Raw genomic sequence first — 24,323 nt, forward strand, 5'->3', positions numbered from 1 at the left:
CTGACGTCATCAAGGATGGGGCAAGGACATGCAGCACAGGGACTCTTGCATACTCCTGGGATGGGTGTACACTGGTATTTCTGCTATCTGAGCCACACGACATGTCCAGTATAGGCAAGAGTATATTTGCCCATGATGCAGCTATTTTATTCCCACGTGTACACAGCCTAGAGAAACTCTAATCCCAAATATGTGTGAGCATGCTAAATCGCTTCAGTCACTTGTGTCTGACTCTTTGTGACCCTATGGACTGTAGTCCTCCAGATTCTTCTGCCCATGGGATTTTCCAGGCAAGAATAACTGGAGGGGGTTGCCATTTCCTCCTCCAGGGGATTTTCCAGACCCAGGGATCGAATCCATGTCTCTTATGTCTCCTGCATTGGCAGGTGGGTTCTTTACCATTAGCGCCACATGGGAAGTCCCAGACACACATCACAGAATATCCACAGCATATTGCTATGAACTAAGATACTGATGCTGGGAATGATTGAAGGTGGGAGGAGAAGGGGACAACAGAGGATGAGATGGTTGGAGGGCATCACAGACTCGATGGACATGCATTTGAGTAAGCTCCGGGAGTTGGTGATGGACGGGGAAGCCTGGTGTACTGCAGTCCATGGGGTCGGACACGACTGAGCGACTGAACTGACTGAAGATACTGTAATGTATGTGATTTCAACAACATTTGTAAACATACACTTGTGGTGATGGTGCCATGATAGGCACTTGTTTTAAAGACAGTCTGTGATGTGACATATCACAAATTGAACCATATGAATCAGACTCCTTTTAGAACTTGTGGCATCATATTTTACAGTGGGTATAGACAGAGAGAATGCCAGCCTCGAGACCATCTTAAGACGATTCTGATGCATTCCCTCAGGAGGACTTGCTTACTCTCCTTGACCCGAGATGTGAGCACCCCCTGCCTAGGTTACTGCATCTCCTTTCTCCTCCTGCAGCCCCATCCTGCTACGTTGCAGGTGTGACATGGACCTGAGAGCTCTGCTTTCACAAGGACACTGGGTACAGCCCTGATGGCTCAGACGGTGAACAGTCTGCCTGCAGTGTGGGAGACCCAGGTTCGATCCCTGGGTTGGGAAGATCCCCTAGAGAAGGAACTGGCAACCCACTCCAAAATCCCATGGATGGAGAAGCCTGGAAGGCTACAGTCCATGGGGTCACAGACAGTCAGACATGACTGAGCGACTTCTTCTGAGTACAGACAGACCCCCACTCTGTGAAAATAATCCGTCCACTTGTCTCCAAGCCAACATGGTGTCATCTCAGTTATCTTCACTACTTTTTAATAAGGCAGTATCAGCTATCAGAAGACCGTATTCATTAGCACTAGTACCACAGATCATTGATAAAACACTTTGTCTCGACGCTATTGCTTTTCACACCTTGTGAGCTTGCTATTACTTGCTTCCCCAAAGTTGTAGAGAATCAAGTACCTATTTCAAAAGTCGAAGCAGTCTGTAAATATATAGATAAGTAACAGTGTAGAGCACTTTGGCAGGGCTGAAACTTTATCACAGACAAGACGACTAAAAGCCCGTCATGCCCAAGGCCCCTTCCTGGAGTCAACTTTATTATTCAGATATTGTACGCTATCACTTGTATGTGGAATTTAAAAAGTACAACAAACTATTCAATACAGCAAAAAAGAAGCAGAGTCACAGACACAGAGGACACACTCGTGGTTACTAGTGGAGGGTGGGCAACACAGGGGTGCGGGAGTAGGAGCTACAAACCCCCGGGTACAAGACAGGCTGTGAGGATGTACAGCACAACATGCGGCATATAGCTAATATTCTGTAATAACTGTAAATGGAGTGTAACGTTTAAAAATTGCATAAGAAAATTTTAAGTTAAAACTGTTTAAAAAAAAAAAAGAATTGGGATGAGTATATTGTTGTAGAATACAGCGGCTCTGCTGCTGCTAAGTCACTTCAGTCGTGTCCACTCTGTGCGACCCCATAGACGGCAGGCCACCAGGCTCCTCTGTCCCTGGGATTCTCCAAGCAAGAACACTGCAGTGGGCTGCCATTTCCTTCTCCAATGCATGCATGCATGCTAAGTCGCTTCAGTCGTGTCCGACCCTGTGCGACCCCATGGATAGCAGCCCACCAGGCTCCTCCGTCCACAGGATTCTCCAGGCAAGAACACTGGAGTGGGTTGCCATTTCCTTCTCCACAGAGGCTCTGAGAACATTCTAAAGAACACCAACAATTCTCATGTATCCTATGATTCTCACCTGTTCAACCCCTAAGATAAAGGAAGCAATATGGTGAAGGACAGGGGAGCCTGGCATGCTGCAGTCCGTGGGGTCACAGAGAGTCAGATACTTAGTGACTCGGTGACTGAACAACCACAGCGTTAGCTGCCTGTTCACTGTGCAGAGCGCTCGGCATGTCTTGGTATCAGCCCTGGCAAGATGAGGTCACTACCAGATCCAGGAGGAAGTTCACCACTGGCTAGAACGGGTCCTTGGAAATAATGGGAACTTCAGACAGTAAACCAATTGTCTTAAGCTGGAAATGTTTTCAAAAAAGCTGCTGATGGGAGCTCGTGGCAGTTTCAGCTAACCAGCTTCAAAGCCTGTCACAGGTTCCCGTGCACTGGAGGAGATCTGTTCTCAGCGTCCTTTCAAATTCTGATGAGCTGGCCAGACATTCGCTTCAAAATATCTCTAGTTTTTCCTAATTGTGTCAGCAGTGGCTACTAGAAAGGCCTTTTAAAATATCCTTTAATCTTCAGTGTATTTGTCTCTTGAGGTATTTATATCTTTGTGAGAACCAAAAAGTTTTACATGTTATAAAAGAATGTCATGGTTCCATATTTTACTTTTTACAACCTTGGAGGTATCGGTCAATCATGAGGTAATCCCTTTGACATTCACTCAAAGCTCTTTGATTAAATCATTAACTGTTATTCTTGGGGACTAGGGGTGATTATTTCACAATGCCTGATGGTTTCTTTTGGAATCAGCATTTATTTCATGAACAGATCCACCTCATTTTTTGTTCTTTTCAAACCAGACAGTTTTAGAGTGACTAGTACCTAGTACATTCTTAAGTGCTGGAGAACATTTGAAAATTTAGTCAGAACAGCAAATCTTATAAAATCACATATGTTTAAATAACTCTAGTTAGAAGAGCTACTTCTCTGGAAAAGTAAGGTAGATTTCAAGCACACAAAACCATGAAAAAGTCTGGACAGAGTGCTTAGCTATGACACCAAATGTATGATCCATAAAAAAAAACAAAAAAAACTGGACTTCAAAATTAGATTAATGAATTTAGTTAATTAAATTTCAGAAAATAAAAACACAAGTCAGAGTCTGAGAAAATATTTTCAAATCATATTATCTGATAATAGGACTTATATCTAGAGTACATAAAGGAATCTTACAAGTCAATGTAAAAAGAGAGAGAATCCAATTAAAATACATGCAAAGATTTAAAAAGACATAACTCCAAAGAATACACACAGATGGCCCATAAGTTCATGAAAATGTGTTCAGCATCATTAGTCATCAGGTAAAACAAAGTAAAAACCACAATGAGACATCACTACATACTCACCAGGATATGGAGAAACTAGAATCCTCATACATCATGGGTAGGAATGTAAAACTGGTATGGCCGCTTTGGACAATAGTCTGGCTATTTCATTGAAAGGCTGGAGTTCCCATATGACCGAGCAATTCCACTTCTAATTATTTATCAAGATAAATTTTGTAAAAAAATAAGAAAGAAAGAAAACCTCCCTTTGTGCAAAGGTTTTACTTACTGAGGTTCCACTTTAGGCCTGTTGTTGTCACTTGATTGCAAGGCTGTCCAATAGGAATGAGGCCACACCAATCACCTTCCATCCCGGTATCTACATGCAGTTTGTGCTTTCCCTGAGGCAGAGAAGGAGTGATCATTAAGATGGGAGAAGAAAAGACAGCACGTTACTGTGCACTGAAGATCTGGTCATATGTACCAGGAACCATCCTAGTGATGGCTCACGTAATTTATCATACTTAATCCTAACAACAAACTTAGGTTAGATAGCATCACCTATCAGACCCAACGGCCATGAATTTGAGCAAACTCCAGAAGATAGTGAAGGACAGGGAAGCCTGGCGTGCTGCAGTCCATGTGGCTGCAAAGAATCAGACATGACTTAGTGACTGAACAACATGTACTGAATCATTCTATAGAACTTTCACCTGACTTAATACTAGCAACAGTTTTACAAGGTATCTTACTGTTAATTATTACTTTAACATATCAGAAAATTGAAGTTTGCAGAGATTAAACTGTCCAGGATGTACAGATAACAAGCAGCAGGAGCAGGATTACTACCTATACCTTCCACTTCCAAAGACTAAACTGATTCCATGTGCTAAAGAGCACTAAAGGATACAGAATTCAAGGGTCTTAATGAAATGCTTGCTTGAGGGTAAACACAACACTGCTTTTTACCTGGGAACTGGGCTTCTGACCTTTAGAATTCAATGTCAATCCTACTAGTGATTAGTCTGTTTCCTACACCCACAGCTCTAGGAGATGCTCACTGACAAAGTCTGTCTACCAGGAAACAGAATACCGACCCTGGGAAGTGAGTATGCTCACCTTCTATTCTGATTATGAAATCGGACATAATTTAAAATGTTTTCTATTTTTCAGTTTACAAGGAAGTTAAATGTAATGCTCAATCAAGGCCACAAGGCTTGCTTTTAAATAAAATACTTGGAAACTCTTCTTCTACAAAGTAATGCTTTTCTGTTCCCACCCTATTTGCTATTCTGTCCTTAGGGTTACACAGTCTTTATAAAAAGATACTTCAAGTTCTTTTGGGACAAGATCAACATACGCATACATTCAACAATAGAGTAAAAAAGGTATTTTTTCATAATTCAAACAACTCTAAAGGAATAAACACCAAAATATATTCATTTTAATAAAATAATGTTTTAAAGTATATTTAACATATGACATATTACCAGACTAAGGTATCTAGGTATCCCTGTACAATCATTTTACCTGTAACTATAGCTCTTGTACTGTATACTGTAATCTCTGAGAACTTATTCTATTGTACATGCGCCTCAAGATACAAGTAGGATTTGTCTTCTGTTAAAAGATTGCTTTTATTAGGGAAAACAGTTCTCTAGGTTACATGAGTTCTTGTATATAACACAAGTTCATTCAGACATTTACTACTGATACAATTCATATACATCTGTTTCTATTTGAGCATTCAAGGAGAGGGCATAAATTCAATTCTAAGGGCTTGAATATACATTCAAACACAAAGAAGATTTTTAAAGAAAATTTAAACTACATTTGAACGTGGTGTCCATCAAGGGAAGAAAGATAGGCAATATACATAGATATACAACAAGCAATAGATTACATGCACGCAGAGAAATGTGGGTGGAATGAAAACACAATGTACTGGGAAAACATAATGCACAGTAGGAAACAGAATCATGGTAAATTAAAGAACCCATCTATAAAATGAAAATAAATGCAAGAACTGCCATACGACCCTGCAATCCCACTGCTGAGCATACACACCAAGGAAACCAGAATTGAAAGAGACACGTGCACCCCAGTGTTCACTGCAGCACTGTTTACAATAGCTAGGACATGGAAGCAACCTAGATGTCCATCGGCAGATGAATGGAGAAGAAAGCTGTGGTACATATAAATAATGGAATATTCAGTCAGTTCAGCTCAGTTCAGTCGCTCAGTCATGTCCGACTCTTTGCGACCCAATGAATCGCAGCACGCCAGGCCTCCCTGTCCATCACCAATTCCCGGAGCTTACTCAAACTCATGTCCATCGAGTTGGTGATGCCATCCAGCCATCTCATCCTCTGTTGTCCCCTTCTCCTCCTGCCCCCAATCCCTAATATTACTCAGCTATTAAAAAGAATGCATTTGAATCAGTTCTAATGAGGTGGATGAAACTGAAGCCTATTATACAGAGTGAAGTAAGTCAGAAAGAAAAACACCAATACGGTATATTAATGCACATATATGGAATTTAGAAAGATGGTAATGATGACCCTATATGCAAGATAACAAAAGAGACACAGATGTAAAGAAAAGACTTTTAGACTCTATGGGAGAAGGCGAGGGTGGGATGATTTGAGAAAATAGCATTGAAACACGTATATGTGAAACAGATCGCCAGTCCAGGTTCAATGCATGAGACAGGGTGTTTAAGGCTGGTGCACTGGGATGACCCTGAGGGATGGGATGGGGAGGGAGGTTCAGAATGGGGAACACATGTATGCCCATGGCTGATTCATGTCACATGTATGGCAAAAACCACTACAATATTATAAAGTAATTAGCCTCCAATTAAAATACATAAATTTTAAAAAGGTACTTCTTCTACTAACAAAATTAAAAATCTATATTAAAATTTAAAATATATAAGCATATATACACACACTAACAATTTCCTCTCCCTAATAGGGATTGCTATCTTCCCAGATGACTCAGTGGTAAAGAATCCTCCTGCCAATGCAAGAGATGTGAGTTTGACCCCTGGGTTGGGAAGATCCCCTGGAGAAGGAAATGGCAATCCAGTCCAGTATTCTTGCCTGGGAAATCCCATGGACAGAAAGGCAGGGTGAGCTACAGTCCATGGGGTCACAAAGAGCTGGATACGACTTAGCAACTAAGCACAATGGGAATTGATACAAGAACAAAAGGGAAGGAATGGATCAAGCAACCAATGAGGACTACTGTCTGGATCAGAGATGATGACATGCTATGAACTAACAAGTATGACTGATCCAACATTGAAATCTCATACAAATAACAAATACATATTTTAGATATGAAGCAATACAAGATTTAGAAATTTTTAGACTTTTCTGGGGCTTCCCTGGTGGCTCAGCTGCAATGTGGGAGACCTGGGTTCGATCCCTGAGCTGGGACGATCCCCTGGAGAAGGAAAAGACAATCCCCTGGAGAAGACTTTTCTGAAGGAAAAACCAGAGAAAATATTTCAATAATTCTAAACAGTAATTCAGGAAAGAGGAATGATTGGGAGATAGCCATGGGAGAAACTCAAAAGTGAAATAAAAACGAATCTCGTTCCTGAATAATGATCTTTGGTATTTTCATGTAATTTAGAACACAGGCATATAAACCGCATTATTATTATAGAAGTTCTCTACCTATTTCAGTGTAAAAGCAATGCTGTAATTTTCAGAAGGCACAGGTAAGGAAAAGAGCAGAAGAAAGTGCAATGGGTCTCATTTCCTCACCCTTTCTGTCATATGGGAATTAGGAAACAGAGCCTAGAGTTGCAGAGTTTTACAAAGGGGATCTGAAAGTTGCTCCTGGCCGGAGTTATGGGTAACACGGGTAAGGCGCCCACGTGGCAGCAATGGGACTGAGAGGTGGGGTCTGAAACAGCTCCATTCTCCAGCCTCAAACCAGTGTCACAGGAGAGCTCTTCACACAGCTGTCTACATGGAAATTGTGACCAGGGCACGGAAGGCAAGGCACAGGGAAGGAAGAAAGGCACCAGATCAGAGATCCAATCAGGTCTAGGGGACGGCAGTGTGAGCAAGGGGCGCGCTTAGCGGAGACCCTCGTCCGGGAACGCACGGATGAAACGGAGCCGACAGGAGCGGAGCGGAGGCGTGCGGGCCGTGCGCGTGCGTGGAGGCCCGCGGCGGCTGCTGCGCGGGCAGGGGGTGCCCAGGCCCGTGTCAGGAGCGGAGCTATTGGGAGTGACGCTGTGCCGGTGACTCAGCGACGCGAGGAGGCCTCTGTCAAAACCACGGAAAGATCAACACGAGGAGTGAGCCCTAACGCAAGTGACGGACCTTCCTTAATAATGTATCCACACTGTAACCCATGTACCACACTGATGCAAGATAATAGGGGAAACTGCTAGTGGGAGAAGTGGGAATGTGGGGACTCATATTGGCTCAATTTTCTGTAAATATAAAACTGCTGTAAACATAAACAGTATTATTATTTTTTTTTAAGTCTCTCAATGACCTTTTCACTTTCTCATCCCTTAACGAACAGCAACAGGCGCTGGTGGGTTTGAAACCACAGCCACCCAGATGAACCACACACGGGGAACAGGCAGCGGCTTTTTACCTGTCCTTACCACTTTATTCTGCTGTGTTTCTCCCCCCTAAGAAAAAAGGTGGTTTTCTCTGTTTCCTTTTTATTTCCAGATATGAGCTACCTTTATTTCTTTGTTTAGAATTTTTCCCTAAGCTTATTTATGCTGAAATAGCTTGACACATGAATTTTGAGCTTTGTTTCTCCCTACTAAAAATAATTCTGACAAAAAAGGAGCTAAATTTAATACAAATTATTGATGAGAGGTGCCAGATGTAACAGCCTTTAACAAACTCCGAAAGTAGTTACAAAGCCTCTTTTCTCATCAAAGGAGTTCATGAGAGAGGGTACTGCAGAAATTCTGATTTCCTTAGAATTGCTTTGGCTTCACCAGTAAAGGACTAGGGATGATGGTCACATGTCGCGGACAGACCCCAGCCTGATGACGGCTGGACTGCCAGGGGCCCATCAGAAAGCACAGCGCATCAGAGGGGCTGCAGGGACTGCGGTCTCCTGGGTACTGGGTGGCAGAGTACATGGGACCAAGAAGGGTAGGAGATGCTCATCTGGACCAGGTGATTCTACCTCTGTCTCTGGTAATGTGTTGCTGACAATTAGAACTGTCACTTCATTTCTCATCAAAGAGCGACTCATGGGTCCTTGGGTACCTTATTTTCCATGTGTTACTGTTAATTCCTACCTTTTCACCTCGTTCCTCTGTCTGTGGCCTACTTAATGGTCTGGAAGTGGTTGGCTGAATGCATTACCATGTCTGGTGCTCTGCCTAACTGCAGGCAGGAATGACAAAGGAAATAAGGAATGATTTCTCTCCTCCTCCCTAGGAAGATTCTTTAACTTCTATCGTACAATACAAAGGAAACAGCATAAACACATGTTAGGTTTTATTATCCCAGGGAGAGGGTGGCTGTTACAAAATCCACTGATTTAAATGACAGAATGGTAAGCTTTCTTTTCCAGTACTGTTATATATTCATTGCTTTCCTCATTATTTTAAGATTCAACAGACCTTGAAATTTTCAATCTGGGAATAAATTAGTTTGTGGACCTAAAAAGTCACAGATATGTCTTTGTCTTCAATCAGTTAACCTTTTTTTCTCCTGTTCCAAAAAGGTATTTAGCCACAAGTGAATTGGTCTTTGTGTTTCTTACTATGCAAATTTAGCTTCCTATGGTTAACTGAGAGCAATACTACGCTTTTCTTCTGTATCCTCAAGTCTGTGTGGCACCTTTACAGCGAACAACAAAAGGAATTTCTGTTCTTTCCTCAGATTTCTCAATTCATAATATATTCTAGCCTATATGGGATTTGACACAGGCAGGCATGCAGCCTGACAGTATAGAACTTCCCTAAAGATTTATGTCATTACAGGAGACCAAAGGCACATGAACTAATCATTGACTTCCATCTACTCTCATGAATCACTGCTCAGCTTCCTATTCTGTCGCCTGTTCTGAGCTAAGATGACTCTTTGAAGTCAAAGGCAGTTCTATAAGGTAAAGATGGAACAAAAATAAATCACAGACAGTTTGGTTTTCCAATTATGGTTATTTTTAACATATTACCGACTTCAATAAGGGATAAAACTAATTCAGTGAAAGGCAAGGAAGACACTGCTTGGCATCCATGCCGAAAATCCTACTTTTGAGTGTGTAAGGGACAGGCAACATCACAGCCACTGTCACTGTCCCTAGGCTGTAATGTCAACCTAGAGCAACACATACACAAGTGGACACCTAATGAAGGGGTGAAAAATCACTGTCCTTTTGATTGCATTTTACCTCCTCTCTGAAAATGACAAGGACACGACTGAGAGAAGAGAGAAAAGCTCACCCTATCGTTTGCTTTTGCAAAAATACCAAACATTGAGGCATCTGAATCCTGTTTACATCTTTAAAACCTTTAAGTTCAATAATGATGCCAAGTTTTATGCTAAATTATCTGAGTGGGGCACTCACAAAATACAGAGCAATTTAACAAGCTCATTCACAAAGCAAGTGAACGCAGGCAGGAGGAACACAAACGTCCTTTCTACTCACTGCACAATATTCAAGGAGCAGGTGCTGACGCTAGTTTATTAAGTGGATAGTTCAGTTCAGTTCAGTCGCTCAGTCGTGTCTGACTCTTTGCGACCCCATGAACCGTAGCACGCCAGGCCTCCCTGTCCATCACCAGCTCCCGGAGTTTACCCAAACTCATGTCCATTGAGTCGGTGATGCCATCCAACCATCTCATCCTCTGTCGTCCCCTTCTCCTCCTGCCTTCAATCTTTCCCAACATCAGGGTCTTTTCAAATGAGTCGGCTCTTCATATTAGGTGATCAAAATATTGGAGTTACAGCTTCAACATCAGTCCTTCCAATGAACACCCAGGACTGATGTCCTTTAGGATGGATTGGTTGGATCTCCTTGCAGTCCAAGGGACTCTCAAGAGTTTTCTCCAACACCACAGTTCAAAAGCATCAATTCTTCTGTGCTCAGCTTTCTTTATAGTCCAACTCTCACATCCATACATGACTACTGGAAAAACCATAGCCTTGACTAGACGGACCTTTGTTGGCAAAACAATGTCTCTGCTTTTTAATAAGCTGTCTAGTTTGGTCATAACTTTCCTTCCAAAGAGTAAGCATCTTTTAATTTCATGGCTGTAATCACTATCTGCAGTGATTTTGGAGCCCCCAAAAATGAAGTCAGCCACTGTTTCCACTGTTTCCCCATCTATTTGCCATGAAGTGATGGGACCAGATGCCATGATCTTAGTTTTCTGAATGTTGAGCTTTAAGCCAACTTTTTCACTCTCCTCTTTAATTTTCATCAAGAGGCTCTTTAGTTCTTTACTTTCTGCCATCAGGGTGGTGTCATCTGCATATCTGAGGTTATTGATATTTCTCCCGGCAGTCTTGATTCCAGCTTGTGATTCATCCAGCCCAGAGTTTCTCATGATGTACTCTGCATATAAGTTAAATAAGCAGGGTGACAATATACAGCCTTGAGGTATTCCTTTTCCTATTTGGAAGTGGATAACCTTTTATCAAATTGCTGTTAAAAGTGCTGGTATTACACACCCTAACTGAAGGTTAGCTAACTGAAGCTAAAATTTCTGGCACACAGTTAGACCCAGTAGGAATGGAATACAGTGTACACAGACTTAAAATAGAATGCTAACCTCTGGTAGCTCATCTTTTGTTAGTTTGTGCAGGTAGTTAAAAGTTATCAGCTAACAGATAACTAGTTATCAGTGGATAACACCACGGAAATTTCAATAGCTGCAGGAAAGAACACTGAAAGAAGTCAACAGAAGCATCTATACTATATTTACTAAGCAAAGAGGTTACATCTCCAACATCAAGACAGACTTTTTTGTGCTGGTCCATTTCATGCTGTGACTATTCACATGACTAAAAGGAGTCACAAGAGAAATGGGCTTTCCAGTGAACTTACAATTATAAAGTCTCAGAGCTAGAGGACTCATACATTTACTTTTATTCTGCTCCACAACTGTAGAATTCAGAACTCAAGTATGTTGGTTTATATTTCTTCATTTATTCATCATTGATTCACTGATTGTGTTTCCTTCTGAAAATGCATTAATTCCTTATCTATAGAGAGCTTTTAGAGTTTCCAAGCATATCATAAAACCACATTTTCAAAAGTTTATCCCACAGAACCCTACTCACATAGTCAGGAAAGATTAGAACACTAGCTTCTTGAATTCCCCTCCTGGAAGTCACAGCACACACCAGCATCCTAGGTGTTCTAGGTGTTTCTGAAGCAAAAAACTCTATTTACCTGAGCAAGTGTTTCCCAAACTTACTTGACTACAGATCCTCTCCCTGCCCCTTAAAATAACACTGTACAATTACTCATGAAACTTGCATTTCATAAAATCCACCTAGGAAAATACTGATTTGGAATGGTGATTTTGCACACAGCACCTGAAACTATGTTTTTGGTTGAATATTTCCACAGCCAGAACATTTCACTGATATGTTTTGAAATTACTAACCTCCATCTGACTTTTGTTTGGGCAATTATTTAGCCACCTGAGGCTGAAATCATAGGTATTTTGCTAAGAGGTAGGCTTACTTTCTGATTAAAAGGTTAATGACAATAAACTGTTAGGCTATTTTATTCAAAAGTCAAAAATACTTATGAAACATCCACTACTGGAAGAGACAGTAAAATAGGCTAATTTTCTCCTGAACTCCCAACACTATACTAGTTCAAATTAAAACTGATGTAGTCAACATTTATCCTTTCTACCCTAGCACTTTAGTGTTGATTTTTTTTTAATACAATATATCCTATCCTATCTCTAAGCCTTCCTTTTAGTCCAGTCAGAGAAAATCATCTGGTGAATGCTCTCATGCTAAACTGTCAGAAACCTACTTTTTGCTCCTCCAAAAGATATGGACATTTTAAACGACTTTTAAAGACAATACTTATCCAAGAAGCAAGCATTTCTAACAGTGGAAACAGGACAGGTTACACTGAAAGATATATTTTGAGTCAAAGAGTGATCACAGAGTTTTCAAATAACTTCAGATAAATGTTACTCTATGGAATGCAGCATGTGAGCATGAGGCCCACGTTCCTCTGTCTATTCTTGGGTTTTATCTCCATCCTTAACGGAGAGAAGCTTTAAAGCAAAGGTCAAACTCTACCTTCTTTTAAAAGCTCCCTCTGGATTCCAGTTAACACAGATCACTTGCTTTTAATGTCTACAATCTTTAATTTTTATGCTACAAACTAGAGAGCATTTTGTTACTGTCTTGAATCTCTCAAATGGGTGCATGTTGTATCCTAAAAATCAAAAACATTTCCTTGAAGGCAAAACCCCACGTTTCATTTCCATTAGATATTTAGCACAGGGGAAGGAACATACTAAGTGTCCAATAAAACATCTGATTATTGTTTTAGAGCAAAAGGAAAAAGTATCAATAAAAAGGCATAAATATGCTTAGAAAAATCTTTATCAAAATTAAAGTAGATGAGGGAGAGTCCAGTTGAACTGAAAATTCTTAGTCACTGAGATAGAATTCTTTGTGTACATAATGTCTGCTCAAAGGGACACTAGAATAAACCACATACAACCAACAATTACAAATACTCCATTGACAGGATTCCATGCACTTCTTTCTGTCACAGCAGAAGCTGCAAGTCATTAAGACGGGAACAGGAACAGAGGGTAACTGTGAGATAGCCTGACAGTGGACACACTCCTGGATGATCCTGTTCATTATCCTACCCAAATACACTCCAGGAATCATGTCTGCTTACTGAGAGGCAGTATGGCTGATGTTCAGCATATTTAACTGAACTGGGTGTCTCCTTTGGTTTTGTTTCGCTTTCCACTCATGCTCACGATGCTCATGGGATATTGTTAGTGCTACTGAAGAAGGGGAGAGGAAAAGAAAACTTTGCATTCATTTACTTATTTCAAACCCCAGCTTGACTATCAAACTTTATATACAGGAAGAAATAATGAGAAAGTTCCAGTTGAAGAAAAAAGAGAAGCAAGATAACAATTTTTGAATATCTGCTCTGACCTAATATTCTTCCGGGCACCATAACTCATGTAACAGTCAGAGTGACAGAGTTGCTACCAAATTAGAGGCTGTGGACTCAGTATCATCATTAACTTGCTCAAGATCACTCAAGTATTCACTAACAGACGTGGGATCTAAACCCAAGTACGCTGGGATTTTAATGTCTACTTCATTTTACTATATCCTCCTGCTTTTCTTCAAAAGCCAGTCGACCATTTCATTCCTTTGTTTTTCCTCCTATTCTTGATTTTTGTTCCCTATAGTCAACCACCAAGTTAAGCTTTTGCATGATCTTGTGCAACGTTTATCCTAAATAATAAATACTTGTGCAGCAAATGAATTAATATCTTCCTTGACCCCAGCCACCTCTCTTCAACATTTCCCATTCTATTTACACATTCCCATTCATTTAACTGTCCTTTGCTAGTGACTGATCATAAGGAGGGTGCTGACAAGAATATGGGGATGCTCATTAGTGTTTCAAAACATGATTACTGGGTCTTCCAGAAGTTCATAAAGAATGGTTAAAGCCAAAAACCAAAGACTGGGCTAATAAAATTAAAAAGATTAAGATAAAAAAGTACTGTCTAAAAGATCTGAATATTTTTAGTCAGGAGCAGACAGAACATTTCGCTTCTTCCCCAGATCCTATGATGTATAAATTAGAAGCAGTAGTTTACTCAAACACAAATTCCAAGATTTGGTTCACGCCTCACATCTTTGATGAAAGCACTTCTCCAAAGCCCTCCATGAACCCTTGCCTGGGTTACATGCACATTCTCAAGGGAGAAACTACAGCTCACTGATTTTTGTATCTTTAAAACATCAACCAGTTTTGGACACATAGTTGGAATACAGTAGATATTTATTGAAATGGGGTAGGGAGAGGCATTAAGCTTAGCTGTTTTCATATAACTACTCTTGACCTCCAAGTGCCAGCTATCACCTTGCTAACCCATTTGTTCCTTTTTAGATTAAAACTCCTAGAAAGGGTTCTCTAAATTCACTGTTCCAATTCTTTTACATTCATTCCAGTTAAGCCTTTGCTTAATTAATCTCTTTTCCAAATTGGCTTTCACCAAAACAACCCATGACCTCCAAGCTGCTAAACCCAATGGTCAATTATTAGTCCTCTGACTTAAACTGTCAGTAGAATTTGCAATGGGTTATCACTCACTCCTTCGTGATACACTATCTTTACTTTGCTTCCAGAACACTACTCCTCTTGGTTTTCCTCTTCACCCACAATTTCCTTTGCTGTCTCCTCCTCTTCTCTCCGAACCCTATACCTGGACTGCCTCAGGGCTTGGGCCCTTGGTCTCAGCGAGCTCCTCCTCTCTAATTTACTTAGCAATCCATGTTTCTCCTTTGTGAGCTCAGCTAAATCATCTAGATCTTGGCAAATCCCAGATTTGTATCTCTAGCCAGACCTCTCTCTGATCATGCGCATACAACTGCCTGCTGAACACATCCTGATTTTTATCTCAAACCCACCCCTATGCACAGCTTTTGATCTGAGGGGACTCCTATTCCATCTTTCAAACTGCTCAGGTGGGAAGTCCTTTTTCCATACCCCGGAGGAAATCCCATTTATACTCCGTCTTCTAACTATATTCAGATTCCTATCACTTCTCACAATTGCTTTCACTACTGCCTTATCCAAGTCACCATGGCAGGATCTCCCCTGGATGCACCAGAGTCCACTCAGCTGCCAAGATGACCCATTAACAGTAAGTCAGACCTGCTTGACTCCACACTGACCCCTCCCTCAAGAGAAATACTCCTAGCTTTCTGAAAGCTTTCCATTTCCCTCTGCTAGCCCCTGAGGACTCGCTAGGCTCGAGATCCTGGCCGTGGAGTGAGCCTGAGGAAAATGCTATCATTATCAATGAATCCTTGTTCTGAGCCAGCCTGAGGTAGCCTGTTCTACACACAGGGCTCCAGTTAAAAGGCACAGGTGCTGAAGAAAGACTTCTGGATTTGAATTGCTTTGCACCATGCTATTGTTTCGTTTTCCTCATCCATTAAACCAGAATGAAATATTGTGGTGAGGATTAAATGACTTGATATGTGAAGTGTGTACAATCATGCTGCCACAGGTACCATAAGCTCTATAAGCATTCATTACTGTTATTTTTTATCACACGAAAGGACTACAATGGGCAACAAAACAAAGACTCACTTATAATTTTAGATAATTTACCTGCCTCTCATTTTTTGTGTCACGAATGTGATTTTGTCTTCTGAAAGCAACCTGAAAAGTACCCCATAATATAGTAAGTATTATGTATTGGCACAAGGTTAAAATAAATACACCTTTCAAGTTATATATCAACAGATCACAATCTTAATTTTCACAGTAGTTTTATTTTGGTACCTCTTACAAATGAAGTCTTTAACATCAGAAAAGTAAAAGTGCTGATTTTGGGAGGGAGTAGTTTTTGACTCTTGTTGTTATTCAGTCGCTCAGTCATGTCTGACTATTTGTGACCCATGGACTATAGGACACCAGGCTTCCCTGTTCTTCACCATCTCCCAGAGTTTGCTCAAACTCAGGTCCATTGAGTCAATAATGCCCTCCAAGCATCTCATCCTCTGTCGTCCCCTTCTCCTACCCTCAATCTTTCCCAGAATAAAGAGTCTTTTCCAATGAATCGGCTCTTCGCATCAGGTGGCCAAAGTACTGGAGCTTCAGTGTAAGTCCTTCCAATGAATATTCAGGGTTAATTTCCTTTAGGATTGACTGGTTTGATCTCCTTCTTGTCCAACGGACTCCCAAGAGTGTTCCTGAGCACCACAGTTCAAAATCAATTCTTCGGTGCTTAGGTAAAATTATGGTAAGATTTTTGAGAGAAGTATCGTGCCTTAATGCAGCTTAGCTTTATAGCTCTGTGCTGTTAAGATTATTATCACAGTGGCACAATTAAGCAACTGGGTGCGATGCACTGGGTCTGAAGTAACAAGTAATATGGCAGCAGTCTATGTTTGTCACAAGTCAAGTGACCATGGACTCACATTCACCTCACAACTGAACCACCTAGTCTTTACTCTCCTGTATTCCTACAGCCATGAAATTAAAGATGCTTGCTCCAAACACCCTCCGACATAAACCACAGGTCAAGATCCTCTATGACCCACCTCCCAGAATATTGGAAATAAAAGCAAAAATAAACAAATGGGACCTAATGAAACTTAAAAGCTTTTGCACAACAAAGGAAACTATAAGTAAGGTGAAAAGACAGCCCTCAGATTGGGAGAAAATAATAGCAAATGAAGAAACAGACAAAGGATTAATCTCAAAAATATACAAGCAACTCCTGAAGCTCAATTCCAGAAAAATAAATGACCCAATCAAAAAATGGGCCAAAGAACTAAACAGACATTTCTCCAAAGAAGACATACAGATGGCTAACAAACACATGAAAAGATGCTCAACATCACTCATTATCAGAGAAATGCAAATCAAAACCACAATGAGGTACCATTACACGCCAGTCAGGATGGCTGCTATCCAAAAGTCTACAAGGAATAAATGCTGGAGAGGGTGTGGAGAAAAGGGAACCCTCTTACACTGTTGGTGGGAATGCAAACTAGTACAGCCACTATGGAGAACAGTGTGGAGATTTCTTAAAAAACTGGAAATAGAACTGCCATATGACCCAGCAATCCCACTTCTGGGCATACACACTGAGGAAACCAGATCTGAAAGAGACGTGCATCCCAATGTTCATCGCAGCACTGTTTATAATAGCCAGGACATGGAAGCAACCTAGATGCCCATCAGCAGATGAATGGATAAGGAAGCTGTGGTACATATACACCATGGAATATTACTCAGCCATTAAAAAGAATTCATTTGAACCAGTTCTAATGAGATGGATGAAACTGGAGCCCATTATACAGAGTGAAGTAAGCCAGAAAGATAAAGAACATTACAGCATACTAACACATATATATGGAATTTAGAAAGATGGTAACGACAACCCTATATGCAAAACAGAAAAGGAGACACAGAAGTACAGAACAGACTTTTGAACTCTGTGGGAGAAGGAGAGGGTAGGATGTTTCGAAAGAGTAGCATGTATATTATCTATGGTGAAACAGATCACAAGCCCAGGTGGGATGCATGAGACAAGTGCTCGGGCCTGGTGCACTGGGAAGACCCAGAGGAATCGGGTGGAGAGGGAGGTGGGAGGGGGGATCGGGATGGGGAATACGTGTAACTCTATGGCTGATTCATATCAATGTATGACAAAACCCACTGAAAAAATAAATAAATAAATAAAGGAAAAAAAAAAAATAAAGATGCTTGCTCCTAGGAAGAAAAGTTATGACCAACCTAGACAGCTTATTAAAAAGCAGAGACATTGTTTTGCCAACAAAGGTCCATTTAGTCAAAGCTATGGTTTTTCCAGTAGTCATGTATGGATGTGACAGTTGGACTATAAAGAAAGCTGAGCGCTAAAGAATTGATGCTTTTGAACTGTGGTGTTGGAGAAAACTCTTGAGAGTCCCTTGGACTGCAAGGAGATCCAACCAGTCCATCCTAAAGGAAATCAGTCCTGGGTGTTCATTGGAAGGACTGATGTTGAAGCTGAAACTCCAATACTTTGGCCACCCGATGCGAAGAGCTGACTCACAGGAGAAGACCTTGATGCTGGGAGAGACAAAAGGCAAGAGAAGGGGACGACAGAGGATGAGATGGTTGGATGGTATCACCGACTCAACAGACATGAGTTTGAGTAATCTCCAGGAGTTGGTGATGGACAGGGAGGCCTGGCATGCCGCAGTTCATGGGGTCACAAAGAGTCAAACACGACTGAGCGACTGAACTGATTCCTACAAGTATGTGTGTTCATGTACATCTAATGCTCTTTTATCTTATTTCTCTGTGGTGGTCAGTTTCCAAGATAGCACCCAAGATACCCTGCCTCCTGGAATCTGTGTCCTTGCCTAGTGACTCTCCTACACTGAACAGGACTAACCCTTGTACCAGCTGGCCGTGCAGAGAGGAATGGAGCTGCTCCCTGCCTCCAACCAGCACCTGTTTGCCAGCTATGGGAGGGAGCCACCCGGAAACCACATGACTGACACTGGGACAACTCGACCTCATGAGACCTCAAGTTTGAAGGATTCAGAAGAGCCCAAATTCCAGATCTCCAAAGAAATTCTTAGACTTAATAAATGCTTATTGTTCTTTTATGACACCCAAGTTTTGCGGCGACTTGTTACAGTGCCATAGGTGACTCACAATCTTCAACTCTTTCTAGATGTCTCTTTCTGCACTATTGTATCTTTGTATTTCCACTGCTTATTTTTCTTCATTTCCTGTGCCCTTTCTATTTCTTTAAGTGTCCCTAAAAGAGACAAGACGTATGTATGTGTGTACATATAATATATATAAATATATATGAAAGTGAAAGTGAAGTCATGTCTGACTCTTTGTGACCCCATGGACTGTAGCCTACCAGGCTCCTCTGTCCATGAGATTTTCCAGACAAGGGTACTGGAGTGGGTTGCCATTTTCTTCTCCAGGGGATCTTCCCAACCCAGGGATCGAACTCGTATTTCCTGCATTGTAGGCAGATGCTTTACCGTCTGAGCTACCAGGGAAGCCCAATGTGTCTCTGTGTGTGTGTATACACACACACATATATACATGTATGTATATATTCACTATTGTTCAAAAGAATATATGGATCCCTTTTACAATACCGAAGTTTTGTTTTTCTTTCTTTCTAAAGGAAAACAACCAGCTTTTCTTTTTTTTTTTTTTTGGATTCAAACTTTTAATAATAAATTGTGCCAGTAGAAGCTTTTCAAAGGCAATGATATATCAATAAATAATAGTTAAGTTGAGTTCCTGAGAAAGAACCAACAACCAGCTTTTCTTCACCTCCTTTTCTGCGGGTTGTTTGCACTGATTTTTCCATCATATTTATTCTTTCCTAAACTATCAGCTTGAGAAAGGTAAGGGCGAAGCCAGAGGAAAGATTCCACAACAATTAATAGCTTTAGTTGCTCAGTCATGTCTAACTCTTGCACCCCACGGACTGTAGTCCATGAGGCTCCTCTGTCCATGGGATTCTCCAGGCAAGACTACTGGAGTGGGTTGCCATGCCTTTCTCCAACAACAATTAATAAATTGCATCTTAATAGAATTAAGATACATAACAAAGTCATGAAAACACAGAATCTTATGTTTAAGCACACTACAGTATCTAAATTCACTATACTGAATGTATTTAAAAAGACCATATTAAAGCAAGAACGAGCCATATTTCATGATGAATTTGGCATAAGGGGGGGAGGAGGATCATTAAAAATATTATGCATTAACGATCTCACTTCCTATCCAAAAGTCACTTATTTAATTTCATATAAATAAATGATGAAATGTGACCAGTTATTTTTAATTTGGATACTATAAAGTTTCCACAGTTGGATCCTCTAATTCCAGACGAATTGCAGGAGCAACACATGAGAGGCTGCTTCCTGTGTTCTCAACCTTATATTTTCTCTTCTAATTTTTTTATACAATAAAAAAATTTGTTTTAGTTCTGCTGGTACCAATTTATGGTATCCTAGAAACTCCACAATGATGGAAAAGAACAGGTGCTCACAACAAAGCAGAATTACCAACATATTTATGGCCCTATCATTTGACAGGGAAGGTCAAAGCTTCTCAGAGTTTATTCATAACTCTGCACCGGCTTTCAATTCTTGGAAAATTGCTCCTCGATACCCAGCTTCCCTGAAATCACAGAGAGTGGCAGCCACTCTCTTCAGGCATAAATCAGATTCTAAATAACTGATAGCACTTTTCTGTCTAGACCTGGACAAGAAAAGCACTGTATTCTCTCTGTAGAATGTGGCTGCTTAGGAAAAACAGCACAGGATGTTTTTGGGGTTTAATTTCTGAAGTCGTCTGTAAGAAAACATTCTTTGGGATTATAAAAGACAAGGCCCTGCTCTTGAATGCCACTGTCATTTTTATGTATCCTCTTTCATTCTCTAAATCCAAATTCAATACTATTAAGGACTTAGTGCCTGCTTATCATGATTAATCTTGTCATGACTTTGTCATTCTGTACTTAAAATGTGTAAAATGTGTGACTCTGGCATACTAAAATACAGGCCAATGACACAGTGACAATGAAATAAGTGCATGTGTGCGTGTGTGTTCTTGCTGTTGTTCAGTCTCCAAGTTGTGTCCGACTCTTTGGAACTCCATGGACGGCCACACACCAGGCCTCCCTGTCCCTCACCATCCCCAGGAACTTGCCCAAGTTAATGTCCACTGAATCCGTTATGCCATCCAGCCATCTCGCCCAATTAAAGGGAGATACATGATTTTTTAAAAAGCCAAGACAACATATTGTGAGTGTTTTTCTGTAAGATGTCAGCAGATCTTTGTTGCGAGGAATCTTAGGAACTAGGCTTGGGAAGCCTTTATTCTAATAATTAGTAACATTATTTTTTAAAATACTTGGCATTTAACATCTCAGTCACGGTAGTTGTCCGTTTCTTCTAAGATATATTGAATGTACCTGGGTCTTAAAAACAAAAAACATACTATGTGAAAAATAGTTAAAAACTGTGGATCTTCAATCAGCAGGCATGGTTTTCAACTGAAGAGTTATCTCTTTCTACGTTATCAATGAAAATGATTGTTGTTTTTCATTAGTGGTGTTGCCCAGTCACTCAGTCATGTCTGACTCTCTGTGACCCCATGGACTGCAGCATGCCAGGCTTCCCTGTCCTTCACCAACTCCCGGAGTTTGCTCAAACTCATGTCCACTGAGTCAGTGATGCCATCCAACCATCTCATCCTCTGTCGTCCCCCTCTCCTCCTGCCTTCAATCTTTCCCAGAATCAGGGTTTTTTCCAATGAGTCAGCTCTTCACATCTGGTGGCCAAAATATTGGAACGTCAGCTTCAGCATCAGTCCTTCCGGTGAATATTCAGGGTTGATTTCCTTTAGGAGTGACTGGTTTGATCTCTTTGCAGTTCAAGGAACTCTTAAGAGTCTTCTCCAGCACAACAGATCCAAGGCATCAATTCTTCAGTGCTCAGCCTTTTTTATTGTCAGGCTCTCAAAGTTAAGAGAATTCCAAGCACATGACTACTTGGAAAACCACAGCTTTGACTACATGGACCTTTGTAGGCAAAGTAATGTCTCTGTATTTCAGTATGGTGGCTAAGTTTGTCATAGCTTTTCTTCCAAGGAGCAAGCATCTTTTAATTTCATGGCTGCAGTCATGTGTCCACCGTGATTTTGGAGCCCAAGAAAATAAAGTCTGTCACTGTTCCCATTGTTTCCCCAACTATTTGCCATGAAGTTATGGGACCAGATGCCATGATCTTGGTTTTCTGAATGCTGAGTTTTAAGCCAGTTTTTTCACTCTCTTCTTTCACCTTCATCAAGAGGCTCTTTAGTTCCTCTTTGCATCAGCTGCATATCTGCATATTGCTATTTCTCCCTGAAGTTTTGATTCCAGCTTGTGCTTCACCGGGCCCGGCATTTCTCATGATGTACTCTGCATATAAGTTAAATAAGCAGGGTGACAATATGCAGCCTTGATGTACTACTTTCATTAGTAGTTCTTCTTAATAAAAATTAATACGATGCTATTAAGGGCCATTCAGATGACTGTTTTGTCAGAGAAGTCTGGCATTCAGTCCCAGTTGTACTATTTCAGCTTGGAGGTGGCACTGGGTTGATAATAACAAGGCCAAAACAGTCAGCAACTCAGCGGAGCTTCTACTGTGGTGGGGATCAGCAGCGACTCGTGTCTCCCTACCTGGGATCAATAGCTGTCCTGCCACTTACTGGTCCTGTGACTTTGCACAATTCTATTAATCCCTCACACCTCAATTTCTTCATTTGTAAAACTGAGGTAATGATATTATCTAACATCAGAGACTTGTTGCCAAGCTTAAATTAAGCAGTGCACTTTTAACTTCTATTTGCCCAGGGGCTTGCAAAGAGCTGGACACAACTGAGTGACTGAACAACAAAAGTGCTCAAAACTGAGCGCATGGCACACAGTCTTTAAATACATCTTAGCTATTCCACTCTCATCATTTTATCATGGTGAATAATAAAAATGACCGAGGTGGGCCTACTGTGTGAATTTTGCACTTGTGTGAGGAAAGGGGTCTTGCTATTCATCGTTAATTATTCTCTAATTTTGTCAGATAAGCTAATGAAGAAAACAAGAGGCAGAAGACAGGTGACAACGTTCACACAGTGCTCTTCTATGACATACATTCATCTCATTTCACCACTGTCTACAATACCTCATTCAGCCTCAATCCCGGTGCTAAGTCCGGACTACACAGCAGTCTTATGTCACTTTCCCAATATCTCAAGGCTGCAGTGAGAACACAAATCAGGTAAGTAGACAGACAGCCTACTGCAGGAAAGAAAAACCCATAAAACCCAATCGTATGTGTCTTAAGAAAATGCCATAACGATACTGCCTCATGTGGGAGTCCCCGCACTCCCATCAATGCCAGATTCAAGGCACTGCTCTGTTTGGACAGACTACCCTAGTAGTGGTCAAGACCTGAATCCTTACCTTCTGACTTTAAGTTGAACACCACCATCTGGTATAAGATGCTATTTAGAAAATGTCATTTAGGGCAATTTTTAATTCTCAATGAAGTCTTAAATATTACTAATACGACTAACTTTTAAACCTAGTACTCCTTAGCCAACACTGAATAATTTAAGTTCCCAGTCCTTTCTCTCCTAACCCATATACATGTGTATATATACACATACACTCAAACAGAAAACATTTTTTAAAATCAGGATAATTCTGCAATATGAGGGGCTTCCTTGATGGCTCAGATGGTAAAGAATCTGCCTGCAATGCAGAAGACTCTGATTCGACCCCCGAGTCAGGAAGAACCCCTGCAGAAGGGAATCGCTATCCATTCCAGCATACTCGCCTCGAGAATCCCACAGAGAGCCTGGGAGGCTACAGTCCCCGGGGTCGCAAAACGCTGGACATGACTGAGTGACTAACATCGCTATATGAGAAGGCTGCGTGATGTCACAGAGGAAGAGCGTAAGGCAGTAAAGAGAGCACAAAATCAAGGCAGGTAAAGTCCACAGGGTCGCCAAGAGTCGGACACGACTTCGCGACTGAACAACAACAAGCATGCCTATGGCCTCAGAGAAATCTCATCCTGCAGCCCACTTCAATATGATGGCGGTCTCCTTAGCTGCCCTTGGTGATTGACTGCATTAAGCAAAGTACCACATGCCTGACAGGATCTTCTGGTGTTTCTCACTGAATAGGAAACTTCTAGGTTACCCCAGTTTTAAAATAAGGGGCATGCAGAAGCTAACAGCATTACAAAGTTAGTAGTGATGGGTGAAAAATGTGAAAGAACTAGGGCAGAAAAGAATGTAAAGCTTCTGGACGTGGGGGTGTGCAGAGTCCTAGCAGTGCTGGGAGAAAGTGCTGAAATTGAGAGGTGTCAAGATTTACCATTTCAGAGCTTGAGTCTCCGTTATGGTAAGTCTTCTAAGCACTTAAAACTTAAATGAATATGGAGTGGATAATGAGATTTCTTTCCTTCTAAAATGAAAGCCTGATGAATGATGCTTGAAAAGAACAACCAGTCATTTTTATGAGTG

The 24,323-nt window shown here is 41.0% G+C and overlaps 1 protein-coding gene across 4 annotated transcripts in view; it reads right to left on the minus strand.

Moving 5' to 3' along the window:
- The window catches only part of TPK1 (thiamin pyrophosphokinase 1), a 358,776-nt gene that overhangs the window by 101,901 nt on the left and 232,552 nt on the right, over positions 1–24,323 (minus strand). For all 4 annotated transcript variants that reach the window (XM_043871993.1, XM_043871994.1, XM_043871991.1 and 1 more), the window contains exon 8: positions 3,799–3,910. In XM_043871993.1, coding sequence (XP_043727928.1) covers positions 3,799–3,910 — 112 coding nt within the window. The remainder of the gene's footprint in view (positions 1–3,798; positions 3,911–24,323) is intronic.

This window comes from Cervus elaphus, chromosome 18, assembly GCF_910594005.1.
Source record: "Cervus elaphus chromosome 18, mCerEla1.1, whole genome shotgun sequence".
In the NCBI taxonomy this organism is placed as follows: domain Eukaryota; kingdom Metazoa; phylum Chordata; class Mammalia; order Artiodactyla; family Cervidae; genus Cervus; species Cervus elaphus.